The sequence below is a fragment of the Sapajus apella genome, unplaced genomic scaffold (assembly GCF_009761245.1).
Source record: "Sapajus apella isolate SASKATOON/1434 unplaced genomic scaffold, GSC_monkey_1.0 scaffold27, whole genome shotgun sequence".
Classification (NCBI taxonomy): domain Eukaryota; kingdom Metazoa; phylum Chordata; class Mammalia; order Primates; family Cebidae; genus Sapajus; species Sapajus apella.
The window spans coordinates 19418764-19433368 of record NW_022436967.1 but is presented as its reverse complement, the minus strand read 5'-3'; the positions used below and the strand labels follow the sequence as shown (position 1 = coordinate 19433368).

At 33.1% G+C, this 14605-nt stretch overlaps 1 protein-coding gene across 7 annotated transcripts in view; it reads right to left on the bottom strand.

Annotated features, from left to right (window-relative positions):
• PDE5A (phosphodiesterase 5A) overlaps positions 1 to 14605 on the bottom strand; it is a 128471-nt gene that overhangs the window by 48860 nt on the left and 65006 nt on the right. For all 7 annotated transcript variants that reach the window (XM_032292431.1, XM_032292429.1, XM_032292430.1 and 4 more), the window contains 2 exons: positions 9952 to 10060; positions 8903 to 8990 (listed from right to left, as the gene is read on the bottom strand). In XM_032292431.1, the coding sequence (XP_032148322.1) occupies positions 8903 to 8990; positions 9952 to 10060 (197 nt within the window). The remainder of the gene's footprint in view (positions 1 to 8902; positions 8991 to 9951; positions 10061 to 14605) is intronic.

Below are 14605 nucleotides of genomic sequence, written 5' to 3'. Positions count from 1 at the left end.
AGCAGTACCCTGGTTGCATCTTGCTTGCCCACAACCTCTGCTCCTGCTTTTCCACAGGGCTGCACTACTCCCCACTGCTTTCCTTCCTGCCTCCCCAGCTGATCCCTACACCTCCTTCACAATGAGTTCCCGGAGGCCTCCCACTTACAGGTGAGGCAGACATTTTTCTACCCCCTTAACATGATCAGTTTGTGTATCATGGTAAATTTTATTTCTATTTCTCTTTCTAGACTGTCAGTATCTTGGGTTTAGAGATTTTATTTATTTTTTTCAGCTCTACTTCTTCAGCTGGCAAAATGCCTAGCATATAGTAGGAACTAAAAAAATGTTTTCCGAATTAATGACAGAATGTAGAATTGCAGCTCTGACTGTAACTACTTTCCCATGAAGACTATAATAGTCTATTATCCTTTATTTTTCCTGGAGCTCAAAAGGATTTCACAGAATCTGGAAGATGGTTGCACATTAAGCCCCTTTACCTCCACCGATGTTCACTTTCTTTACTTTTCATGCTATAAATGATCTGAACTCCTTTTTGCTCTTTTTGTTTATCTGCTTTATATAGTAAACACATCTACATGCCTATTTGCATTAGTGCTGCAGAAGTTAGTTTTTTTTTTTTTTTTTGTAATCAATTATTCCATAGTCAAGGAAACTTTAAACATGACATAATGAGTTTGGACACTGCAAGTAAAACCCATATACTAAACGGCAATCAGCATTCATTATCTTAAATGTATGTATCCTGTGTATGGCAAAAAATGAGAACAGCACAACAACAACAACAACAACAAAATAAACCAGGGGTTATATCCTTCAACCTTTGTGAATCTCCAAATTATAAATATGGAACTGTTTATATAGACTTCTACCTCCCAAATCACGTTTCCTTGAGAGTCACGTTTCATGCCCTTATCCTCACAACACAATGAATTGCCTTTCAGATTTACAAAAGTTTTCTCCTACTTGATAGCCTTTTTCATAGACAAGATTTTAAAAATTACTTCGTAAGAATTACTTGATAGCCTACTTGATAGCCTTTTTCGTAAATAAGATTTTAAAAATTACTTCGTAAGAATTACCACATGTATGACAAGAAAAGTACAACACAGAGGGGTTGAGATGTGAATACCAGGTAGTCTGTGAGGCTTATGAACTAGCTAAGTAGCTTTCCTGTACAGCAGTTCAAATCTATGTCTTAGTCAAAATTCAGTGAATGAATATATTAAGAGTTATGAAATTATACCTATGGAATTGCTCACGAGTCCTATAAATGGAATGTTATGTGTACAAATACCGAGGTTCTGCTATAACAAACACAGCTTAGAACAGCTAAACTACATCCATCTATTGAACCACATGATAGATATAGATATATGGACACAGAGTTAAGCTCTGGGGAAAACAACAACAACAACAAAAATGGGTACTAAACACAAATCATCCATTAAGGGATATAAATTAACTTTCTTTTGAAAGTGAGGCCATATTTATATAGCATTCCTGATAATCCCATTGATCTCTTAATACTCTTCAGAAAATTTAATTATCTCAAACAAAAATACCCATGTTAAAAAAAAGTTATTAAGAAAAAGAGGGCTTATAACAAATGGAGTTCCCTGTTTAAGAACATCAAAATCTGGGCACATTACAGATAGAGTTTTCACAATTTCTTCCTTAATGATCTGAAAAAGGAGTATAATAATGAAATTTAAAACAGGAAATTTGAGATGTCACATTACTAAGAAACTATCCAAATCAGAATCACTTACATTTAAAAATGAAATGTTTATTGAAAAATCAAAAATAAAAGAGAGCCATCTAGTAAAAACCCATTAATAAGTGCAATCATAAAATAAAATCGTATTAAAAAACATATTAGGGGAAAATCAAGAAGTAATAAAGTTAGACAGTAAAATATCAGCATTATCTAACATTATTATAGAGTTCATAAAGTACTCCAAATGTCGTCATCATAGTAGGTCAGAGAGCTAGTTAGCATTGAAGGCACCACTGGAAACTATGCTGAAGGGACTAGACGGCTTCTAAAATTAAAGTTATATTTCCTTTTCCAGGGATTGGATGTTGTTACCAGTTAGTCTTCCTCCTGGCTCTTTGGCAGAACCGGGGGGTCAATGCTTATACCTTGTTTGCAGTCTTATGTCCTCTCCACCACACGTAACATGGGCTTCAAAATTAGCATCCTGCCTTATTAAAATGTAAATCATACCTTTATCACCTGTCTTGCAAATACTTTTGTTTCTGGACATTTCATTTGTCAGTCATCTTAATTTGAAGAAGTTTTTGCTGTATAGAAGATTTAATTTTTTAAGGAGCCAAAATAATTATCCTTATAATACTCAACTATAGTGCCTTGCTTTTAAAAGAGGCTTCCTCATTTTAATATTGTAGGTAAACCTATATTTCCCCTAGTATTTTTATAGATGTATTATTTACATTTAATCTTATAATAGAACTTAATTTTTCCCCCAACTGCTATTGGAGTCTTGTAACATCGGAACAGTTATTCATTCTCTGATGATCTGAATTGTCACTGTATACTGTATTCAGATTTGTTTGAACTATGACATACTTTTCCCACATTTTAATATTTTTGAAATCAGTATGCATGTTATAATCAATAGCTTGTCATAGTAAATTGAAATCATATTTTACTTTATTGGAGACATGTAAAATGGTGTCTTTCATTCAAAAGGCATCTTACTTAAAAATAATGAAATATACCTTACTCTGTTATATACAATAACACAATTTTATACGCCAAATTATGGGTCTGCATTTAGACTTTCTGTCCTGTTTCATCAATCTTGACATGTCTTTTAGCACCTATACCATACTTTTAATTATTTTACTTTTATATCATTTTAATTTCTGAAAGGGTAATTCTGAAACAATCAGCTATGATTCTTTTTACACCTTCAGTTGTAAGTATTATCAATGTTTGTAAATGTTGATCAGGAACACCCCCCTTCCCCCCAAGATCTCACAAGGATACATATTAAAATTGATACAAATCTAATCCGGGGAGAGTTGATATCTCACAAATTAGATTTCAATCGTTCCAGAAATGGATTCACTTCTTAATGATTTTTAAGTCACTCGGAATTTTGTAGCTTTCCTCATATAAATGGTATATATTTCTGGCCAAATCTATTTCTTGTTACTACAGTAAATGGGATTTGTTTTCCTATTGTTTTCTAACAAATTTGTCTTGGCATATATTAACATTATTTCTCTTTAATAATTTGATAATGAGGCTACTTTTAAAACTCTTATTAAATAGGTACTTTCAGCTAATTCTTTTTGGGTTTTCCATTTGACAATAATATAATTTGTAAGATATTTTATTTTGCCTCTTTTTTTCTGTGTCTCACCTTATTTCAACCTTGCCTCCCTTCTGATTGCTTTGGTTAGAATTTCTTTGGGGAATATATATATTTTTTGACAAATTCTTTTTCAGTTGCTTCTGTGAAAAATTCTAAAATCCTCTTGAGCTAGTATTGCTTATTACCAATTTTAACAGAAATTCTCCATTTCACCAAATGTTAATTTCTATTTGCTACACTGTAATATCAAGTATCTTTTAACATGTCTTCACTATCTGTAGTTACAGTCCCTCTCTCATTCTTATTTGCATTTCTCTCTTAATATCTTCATTATCTGTTGGAGATTTGTCTGTTATTATTGTCCATTATCTCTTGTTTTACTATTTCTTCCAATTTTATAAGTCTATTTTTTTCATTTTTTTCTTCTACTTTCTTTCTTCTTATATATATATATTTATTTGGGGAAGGCAGCAAAATGAGAAAGCTAAAGGTGCTGTTTTCTAATTTCTATGGTTGAATGCTTAAATTTTTTTCATTATTTCTTAATAATAATAAAATATTTAAAGCTATATAATTTCTTCTGAATATAGCTTTGACCATGTACATTTTTTAATGTTAATAGAATAATTAATTTTCTAAAATGCTGTAATTTAATTATGACTTTTGATTTCTTCTTTGTCACTTAGGACAATGCTTTCCAGGGTCTAAGTGAGTTTTTTCTTTCCAACTTATCCTTTTATTATATATTAATAGTTTTAAAGCACTGTGATCTATGAAAGTGGCCAACAATTCTGCTTTTCAGAAATGACTTTGTGTTGTGTATTATTAATATTTGTTGATTTCTGATGGATATTTGAGGATAATTTCTATTTTTAAATTCTGAAACATAAAAGTAAAGCTATATGTATATAAATTAGATCCATTTAATTTTTATCAACTCTAATGTTTTCTTATTTTTTCCTATAATTTAACACTGACAAGTATACTTCAGGCCCAGTATGATTATCATTTTGTCCACCTCTCTGTGTATTTTTAACAGCTTTAATTTTTGTATGTCAAAGATGCTATTTAGTTTATTAGCATTCACGGCAATTACATTTTCCTCTGTGGTTTTTAATTTTACTCAAAGAAAGGCGATTCTTTACATTATCTTTTACCATAAATTCTACTTTGTTTGATGGAAATATTGTTATCCCTATTCAATTTTTGCCCATGTTGTGTAAAATGTGTCTTTACAAATGACATATAATTCACAAGTTCCAGGAATTCCTTAGTGTTTCTGATCTACTAAAGACTACTTCTCTGTTTTCTAGTGTTACTATGAAGTTTTCCTTATTTTTCTATTTCTTCAGTCAATTATTGAAGCTGTGATCTTTACATTTATTTTTATTATATAGATCTTCATTTCTATAATTCTAAGCTTTAATATCTTAATTCTATTTTTTTCTAATTTTCTTCCACCTATTACTGCCTCTACACCCTACAGTCTTATTTACTTGTGCTTATCATAACTAAGCATAATTTACAATTCCCTAACTCAGAAAAAAACCTAGATACTTTAAGTAATATAAGCAATGTATACCATGGAAGACAACGCACCATTTAATTATAAACAGATGATCAGTTAGCGATATTGCCAAGTGATAAAATATGAAAAGTAAAATGAAGTAGAAGTCAAATTTAAGCAGATATAACAGTAGAATACTTATTTATGGCTTGAAATTCTACTTCAATGCACAGAGAAGCAACTTATCTCTATTCACCTATTTAAAGGTCCACCCCTGAGTAATTTATTTAAAAAAGCCAAATTAAATTAACAGAGTAGGATGAGATGGTGTGGGAGTGACAGTCAATGATTCAAAAACTTATTGAGGCCTACTCAAAAAATTCTGTAGGCATGCAGGTCTTCCAAATTTTACTGACATGAAGGAACTAAAATGAGGTGTCATTTGGAGCATGAGAATGGCATAGGTATTTAGCCAGTTCAAATAGGCTAAAAGAACAAGTTTGAAAGTATAAGAGACTTAGAAAATCCATTGTGGAAATAAAAAACAGAAACTTCTTACAGTGTAGATGAGAAAGGATTAATATAGTAACCAGTTCACAAATACATACTTCTTTCTCTTATTTGTCTGTCAAACAATGCGTGGTAGAGCTCTACAATTTTTATTTTTTTATGCTTTTCTTTACTAACAAGGATATGAAAAAGTAAGCTATTTAAAGTGAAGATGTTTTAAGCATCTTTTTAAAAAATTTTTCAATGGGAATAGGGCGTATTTCTTCAAAATTTATTCTGAAATTAGTATGGAAAAATAGTCATAAAATGTCTGGTAAATATGACATTGGAAAAAGGCATATTTAGCATAATAAGTAGGGAAAATAATTAGTTAAAATAAATGAATAATGATTAATGAATAATTATATAAATGAATAAATGACAACAAACGATAAATGAATAATGAATGATAAATAAATAATAAATGAATAATAAAATAAATGAGAAATATTTCCTTAACAGTATTGGAAGCAAAGTGGTGGAAATCTCTGTATTAGCCAGGGCACTGAGAAAACATTTGATAGGAAACAATACCTCAGGGAATAAATGTGATGGGACAGCAGGCCCCATACTGATCTAATGTCTATAATTTCATCTAAACATCAGTAATGGAAAAAATGAGAGGGAAGGAAGAAGATAACAGAAAACACATGCATCCATCTGTCTTTCTGCACGTAACTCTATAGGGATTCTCTATTAGAATTACATAATAGTGGAATCTGGTCTATGATATGTAAGACAAATTATCCATAATCATGACATTTTCCATGCTGCAGCTGTAGATACCTTAGTCCAGAAATCAAATTCTTAGTTTTGTCATACTTGTAAAACAGCAGGGAACGCTGGAATTTTTCCCTCTCATATTTGGGATCTACTTGAGAACCTCTCCTCACCTTGCACAAAACCCCACTAGAGAAATCATTTCCTTTTCCTTTCTTTTTATTTACCAGGATTTTTCTCTCCAAAATCAACATTTGCCTACTTTTGACTCTGTCATCAAGTAGGGTGACATAAAATACATGCTAAGAAAAGTCTGATTATTTCATTTTTTATATTTTGCTTACTTGTCTGACACAGTGACAGGATCACAGAATGTGAATTTTGAACAGATCTGAAGTTCAACTCCACAGAGGTAAGTAATGTACCCATAAACGTGAATGAAAATGAGTGGTACTAACACAATGCTGTGAGTGCGACTCCTGGCCAATGTGCTTTCCATGTCACCTAACTCGGTTTCATTTACCATACACATAAAGTGACAAAAGGGTCTGATGCATAACTTCCTCCAGCCACTCCCCATTCCCAGTTATTATTCTAAAGAAACACTGCTAAAAAAAAGTGAAGATGTGACTTGATGGGGCAAGCTGCCACTCTGCCTTCCTTCCCATGACAACATGCTAGCAAACAATGCATTCCATCTGGAATTTAATTTCACATTTTCAAAGGCTGAAGACAGCTTGTAGTAAATCTTTATACTAATAAAAATATTTTAAAAAGCATAACATTTATAATATAGTTTTCCCCTTGACTTCCCTAGGAAATAAAATTTTATAACATTTACACGGTATCATATTGTAAGGCACCCTCAGTAGTTTTCTTTTATTGCCTATGTTAGAGATCTGATCAGTGAGAATCTTTTAAAAAGATCTCACAGATTCATTAGCCTCCACTTTTTTCTCCGAACTGTAGAAGAGTTGACTCAACAGCCCAGCAGGCGGTTCGCATGCTGGCTTCTAAGAGGCTGTAATGCACACTTCACTAGTGTCAGGAGCTGACACTCAGCCTCGTAGCTTAGACAGTAGATTAGCATACTGAAGACTGCTGGGGTGGAGTCACAGTAACTAAGTTGACAAGACTGATTTTTAAAACCAGAATGGTATCAATGTTCAAAAAGAAACATCCATCCCAGAAACAGAAGTACAAGCACCTGCAGCTCCAGCCCACTACCTCAAGTCCATTTCATACAATAAGAAACAACTGTCAGGGCAACCAGTATATCTGAGAGGACATGAATAACGCATTCTCTTCCCATGAGCTAACCTACACTGGAAAAGAATGTAATCAGTACAAGCTGGGTGGGTGGGACTGGAATCAGAACAAGGGAAATCAGAGTCATAGAGTGTTTAATTGTAGTAAGCTGATGTACCCTTCTTCCAGTAAGGATGCAATCTAGGCAGAGGGACTGGGAATTGGTAGGATATTATTGGCTATAACCTGCTGCATCCACTGCACCTAAGCAAGGGCTCACCATACGGTCAGAATGCTCAATGCACACTGATACAACTCTCTACATCCATCTCTATGTTAGGGACAAATGTTACTTTACTCTTGCACAGAACTTGGACAGGCACTTTTAACATCTGTCTTTCTCTGTTTTCATTACTGATACATTCTGCTCCCTCTTTCTGACAAAAACTCTCATTCAACAAAATTATAGTCAAATCTTGCAACTGGAAAAGTTTTTAGACTTTTAATGTTGTATTTATATATGTAAGTGTTGCTCCATTAGGGTTTTAATTCTAAATATAACCTTTAAAAAGGTAATATTTTCTTTATTTCCAGGTTCTTGGGAGAATGTTAACAGTTCATATCTTTTTCACTAAATCAACCATGGATGATTGGCTTATAAAATCATACTTAACCTTTATATAACTGCAGTATCAGGAAACAAATATGTCATTAAAAGGAAACATCATTCAATTTTTCTGAGAATGCATTCTTCCTTCATTCCTGAAGTAGAGGTTTTCCTATAATCATATTAAGAACATAAGCTCCGGAGGGCAGGGATTTCTGCTTTGTTCACTGACTTATCCCAATTGTCAAGAACAGTGGAGTGCTCAATAAATATGTATTAAATAAATAAATAAATATAACCTATAATCTAAACTATATTCTTAAAAAAAAGTCAACATCCAGAAAATGAGGCTCTAAAATAATACACATTACCTACTTAATATCTCCTACACAGTCCACTAATTGTCAATACATCATAATTCTTAAACAAAAAATTCTGCTGAAATAGGATAATAATTATGAAAATACACCATAGTTTGTAAGATGCTTAACAAATGTTTGTTAGTATTTACCAATTATTTTAAGTCTTTTATCATTCCTATTTTTATCTTTTTTTTTTTTTGAGATGGAGTCTCGCTCTGTCACTCAGGATGGAGCACCTCACTGCAACTTCCACCTCCCGGGTTCAAGCTATTCTCCTGCCTCAGCCTCCCAAGTAGCTGGGACTACAGGTACATGCAACCACACCAAGCTAATTTTTATATTTTTAGTAGAGATAAGGTTTCATCATATTGGTCAGGTTGGTTTTGAACTCCTGACCTCATGATCCACCCACCTTGGCCTCTCAAAGTGTTGGGATTACAGGCATGAGCCACCATACCTGGCCTTTTTAAAAACATTTTATTCTTTACATTTGAAAGAAAGTATAGCTGGGAATACATTTTAAGAAATAAGTTTACAGTATAGGTTAAAGAAAAGGCTTTACCTATAACTTTATTCTTCTTTCCATTTTTTATAGGTGTACAAAGTAAACTTCTAATGCACTGCTGGTTTACATTTCCTGTGTTTTCAGTCTAAACAAAAACATAAAAACAAAACAGCTAAAATGGTAAAGAGATTGATTTGTTCATTAGATGCCATATAAACTATATGACACATTTGAAAACACTATATATTCAACTTTTATATTACTTAGAGAACATTGGAGAGCAGAAAATATACAAATTATAATAAAGTTCACATAAATGCAATATAAAGCAATTTCTTTACTTGTTAAAAATATCGCATTTTTTCACTTCAAACTTTCCAAGCAGCTTATACATGGTAAGTAAAATGTAAAAATAAGTAAAAAAATAAGTAAAATAAGTAAAAGTGTCCCAAATAACTTAACAAGAGGGACAGAATCTAAACACTACCTAAAATGCTCCATGTTATAAACCTGTTCTTTAGTAATACCACTGTTTCTATTCCTGTATTGCTAAAGTTCAAACAATGTCTCCTAAACACCAAAGAACAAAAGCAAGGCAGCTGCCTCTAAGTGCAATGCTTTCCTGAAAAGGTGAGAGAAAATACTATAATTCAAATTTTTCCATGTCTGAGAACCAGATATTTATAGCTTTGAGGTCAAGAAAAACAGACATCCATTGTCCCAGAGCTACACACTATGATAGATTATCAACTGCATTAGTTCAAGTCACACAGAAACTAATTTTTACAAATAAGACAAAAACTCTAGCAATACTGTCTAAGGAATGTCATTGACATTATGTAGGTAATAGCTAAATTACTTCAAAAACAGTATGGTCGCTTATTAATAGATGTTTAGAAAGGTAAAAAATTACAAAGAAAAACACCCAAGTATAGCTCTCAATAGATGTTATGATCTATTTTATTTTATTTCCTCAGATGAGGGAAAGCACAGATCATTCCTAAACAGCCAGTTCTGGAGCTAGTCTTTCAGTTCAAGAATAACTGTAAGTACAGATCTGATGGGAAAACTGCCTTCTAGCTTCAGTCTAAAATTGGGTTACTTACTGTCCAGGGAAATCGTTTATCCTTACTGACATCTGGGATATTAAGTGGTTCCATAGTATTTTTGACATACTGAGCATACATGTAATTGATTTCGTTTGCATCATGTTCCCTGTGGAAATAACAGATATGAGTTCCCTCTGTGCAGTTAAAAAAGAGCATGCACAAACAGCTAAATAAATGATTAAGGAAGAAAAATACCAGTCTTAAATTATAAGGCAAAATATATACTTATTTGGAAAATACGGCTTTAAATGTGTTTGATGATTTGCAATTTTGTCAGTTATATAATTTAAATGTTTTGAAAAAACAAAATCTCACAATTTTTCAATAAGTTTTATACATGTAAATGGCTTTATTCTCATTGCAAATGGGCATGACGATTTTTGGTGTCATTTAATGTAAATTCCTATGTCCCTTCATGTCTTATTTTTCTCATCAAATTATAGAATGCCAAAGGTCTAGTGCTTGTTTTACTTCTGCATTATTTGTTTTATCTATCCATCCCAATAAAACAGTATTGTACATGTATTAAGACCAGGGGAAAAATAAAACAGCTTAGAAAAAAATTTAAAAGCTTTTCTCTCTAGTTAAGTCTATTTTCTTTCTCCAATCTTTTTGTCATGTCTTCCTTAACATCTTTCCCTTTGTTCAGTTTCCTCTCCACCCCTTTTTTCTGCTTCGAGATAGTTTACGATACCTTTAAAATGAAAAATTTATCCTCCTCAAAAACTTTTTATGAACTTATAATATTCTTACCAGTTATGGTCCAGTCTCTTGCTTAATAGATTGAACATGAAAGATTAATCTGATACCAGGGGATACAGTGTCAGTGCAAGGGATGGAAAACAGAAAAGAATATGTTTTTTCATCAGCAAACGCCATATGTTCCCTTGTGGTGATGATGAATTCAACAAAGAGGGTCAGGTTATGGAAATGTGCACCATCTATAAGGACATGGTTATTTTAATTGTAACAGCACTAACTGAAGAAGTAGGAAAGCCTAACAATAGCAGACGGTTCAAAATAAAATCCAGTTGGCCCTCTATACCCACAGGTCTACATCTTTGGATTCACCCAACTGCAGTATCAAAAATAAGTTAAAGAAAAAAAGTAACATAAATTTAAACAATAGTAAAACATAAACTATTTAAATAGCATTTATATTATATTAGGTATTACAAATAACATAGAGGGGATGTACATAGGTTATAGGCAAATACTATGTCATTTTATACAACGGACTTTGGTGTCTGTAGATTTTGGTATTCACAGGGGTTCCTGGAACCAATTTCCCGAGGATACTGAGTGACAACAGCATACATCTCAGGAAAAAATGTCCACTTGTTCTGAGTTTTCGAAGTTCCAATGTTTTGCCTATCCTCTGTTCTTCCCACCCAACCTGCCCGAGCTGCTTCTTGGGACAGTAGTTTCATATGGCATCCTTGAGAGCCAGTAATTCCATGAAGATTCCTGAACTCTGTGTCCTTGTTTTCGGCCAAGATATTTCAGCCTTCCATTTGTTGTACATTTTACTTGAAGTGTAATGTGGTCAAACCAAGTACTGACCACTTGTTAAGTATCATGTATACATGAAAAAGAATGAAAAGGAAATGACAGAATAGTAACATAAGAGTAAATAAACTTTAAATGGAATATTTCTTGAGACTAGACTGAGAGTCTGTGAAGGCATGCCAGCTACCATACACATCAGACCTAAAACACTCCTGAGATCCTACTTCATACATATTTTCTGGCTGACACTCAAGAAACGGTTATATAAGTGCAGATTTTAGTTTTAATAAAACAATGTTTAAAACTACAAATATTTTATAAATAGCAACAGCCTAGAGGGAAGAAAATAAGAAGCTATAGTGAAATGATGAGATAGGAGAAGGAAGTACATTGGAGAAGTAAGTATCCCTGTAGAATCTCTTTTAAAATGATAATTATCATATAAATAACTATTATTATTCTTATCATCATCATTATATTAAGAGTAGGAGCAGAAAAAAATCCAAAATGGTTAAGCAATTTATGAGAGACCATAAATTTGGACTTACAGTAGTTAATACTTAGAAGGAGAGGTACAAAAACTATTTATAAATCAACAAATACCTGATCTTATTTAACTCCCTGAAATTTTTAGGTTTTCCTGATGGTTACTTTAAATGAAAAATGAGCATTAGATTTATTAAAGTTACATGATGCCATGTTTATTTCTTACGCTATAAGAAATGTTGATAAATTTTCAGTTCTTGCACTCAATAAATACAGACTGAATACCTTCTCCATCAGAGGCACCCTTAGCAGTATATGGGAGACAAACTTACATAGGTTAGTAACTGTCACAGGAGCTTACAATCTAGCAGAAGACTGTAACAGAATGAATGTGTTTAAATTACATGGACTATTTGGGTAGAGTATAGTGCAGAGACTGCCAGTTGTCCTTCAATAATTTTCCTCCCTTCTGTTTGTCTGGACATATATGACCAACCCGAATAAAGACCACATTTCTCAGTTACCCAACCAGCTTAGCATTTCCATCTAGCTAAGTTCTAGTCAACAAGATGTAAAAGAAAACGTTTGAGACGGCTTCTAGCAACCTTCCTAAGAGACAGGTGACACATGCTATTTGTCCCTTCTTTCCCTGTCCCCCATCCTACTGTTTAACATGTGGATATGATGGCTGGAGCTGCATCCTTATCCTGAAGGGAAGGGTCACTCCCTAGGGACATAAGGAAGAAAGCTCAAAGGTGCCTTGGTCCCCGAAGCCTTTGTGGAGCAGAGCTACAGTACAACCCTGAGCTGGCTACCTCTGGGTTTTTACAGGAGAGATTAATAACACTGTGTTCTTGTTTAAGAATAATACGTGTTCTTGTTTAAGCTATTTTAATTGTGAGTTTTCATGATCACCTAATCCTAAGTGATACAGTGTAACAATACAAGCACCACACATGTGGAGAAGGTGGACAGGTAGCACCTAAATGAAGTGGAATGGGGAAGAGGTGGCATTACAGAAATGAATTCACAGTTGGCTGAGATTATTTAAAGGAGAGAAAGATATCAGGAATGAAAGGCAGAGTATTCCAGGCAGGAAAAAAAAAAAAAAAAAAACCCACAGTAAAAAACACATTGCTAACATGGAAGAGTTCTATGTGTAATTGAGAAATACTAAATCGTTACAGATTGTCAAGAATAAAATGATTTCAGGCTGAAAATATTGGGCTAGGACAAATAGTGAAAGATTTTGAAAGTGTAATATAAGGAATATGAATCTCATTTTTTAAATGATGGGAATATTATGGTAGCCTTTAGAATGTGCCTCAGAGCTCCAATTGCAGAAAGAGTAGCCAACCAATGTCTCAAATTGCTGTGCTCTGGAAGTCATCACCATGTTTGCACTGAGGTCATGCCTACCAGGGCTGGCCCCAGACAAAAAGACTGAGCTCACTAGGGACACTAAGGTAAACCTAATCCTGGGAGACCCAGTATTCTTCTCACAGTAAATTTCAGATAAAGGACTTCCCAAAAGGCTTGCCAATTGTTCCTTAAAACTGTTCAACTGTCTAAGATACTTCTGTACAACTTTACTTCTTTCTTTCTTCCTCTCCTTAACTCTGGGTCAGACTTTTGTGTTAGTCTAATGGCTTTCCTGGATCCTTCCCTCTCGTTCTCACAGGGTGTTCCTCTAATAAATTTCTGCACATTTAATCTCATCTTGGCATATGTTTGTTGAAGACCTGGACTAACTCAAACATCTAAGGCTCTTTGTACAATGTGTATCAATGGAATTGTATATAAATGCATTGCTAAGAAGACAGAATTAAGTACATAGAGCTTGAAAAAATAAGTTTCTGTGCTTTAGAATTAAATGGGAGTCACTGCAGGCTAATATAAACCAAAGACAAAAAAAAGTAAATCAAAGAGACAGAGAATAATAGCTAACACTTACTGAGTACTTACTACATGCCAGAAATTTTCTGAAGCATTGTATATACATTATCTCATTTAATTCTTACAGCAAGCCTACTATCATTATAGATGAAGAAACTGAGGCTTTGAGAGATTAAATAATTTACATGAAGTACCACAGCTAGTAAGCCCAGTAAGTGGTAGAACTTAAATATTTATATTTAAATACAATCAGTCTGACTTCTACATTCTGATACTCTATATCCACAATTTTTTAAAGCAGTAGTCTTTACTTATTCAATTATGCTTATATTTTCTAATATCATAATCAATAACAAGTATAAACTAATAGATATATTTCAAGAAAACGGCCTTAAAGAATTAATTCTATGTAGTTGTCATTTTATGACACAAATGTGCATTTGTGAGTGAACATAAAGTTAATTAGCGTGGAATTATAGCACCAAAGTGTCTGCTTCTCAAAGTAAAAAGCTAACATAAATTGTACAACATTATACTCATTTTTTCCTTCTAATTGGGTGGCTCTTAAATTGAAGTACAAAAACCCTAAAAATTCCCACCATCTGGAAATGAGCCTCCCCTCGGAAATTCCTAGGCAACTCAATTCCCAAGAGCTTACTATGATTTGTCTCACTTATGATATGATTCTAATAATTATGTGTAATGTTTACCCTGAATGTTTTGTTTTACTTTTAACATTTCAAAACCGTCTTCAGTATAT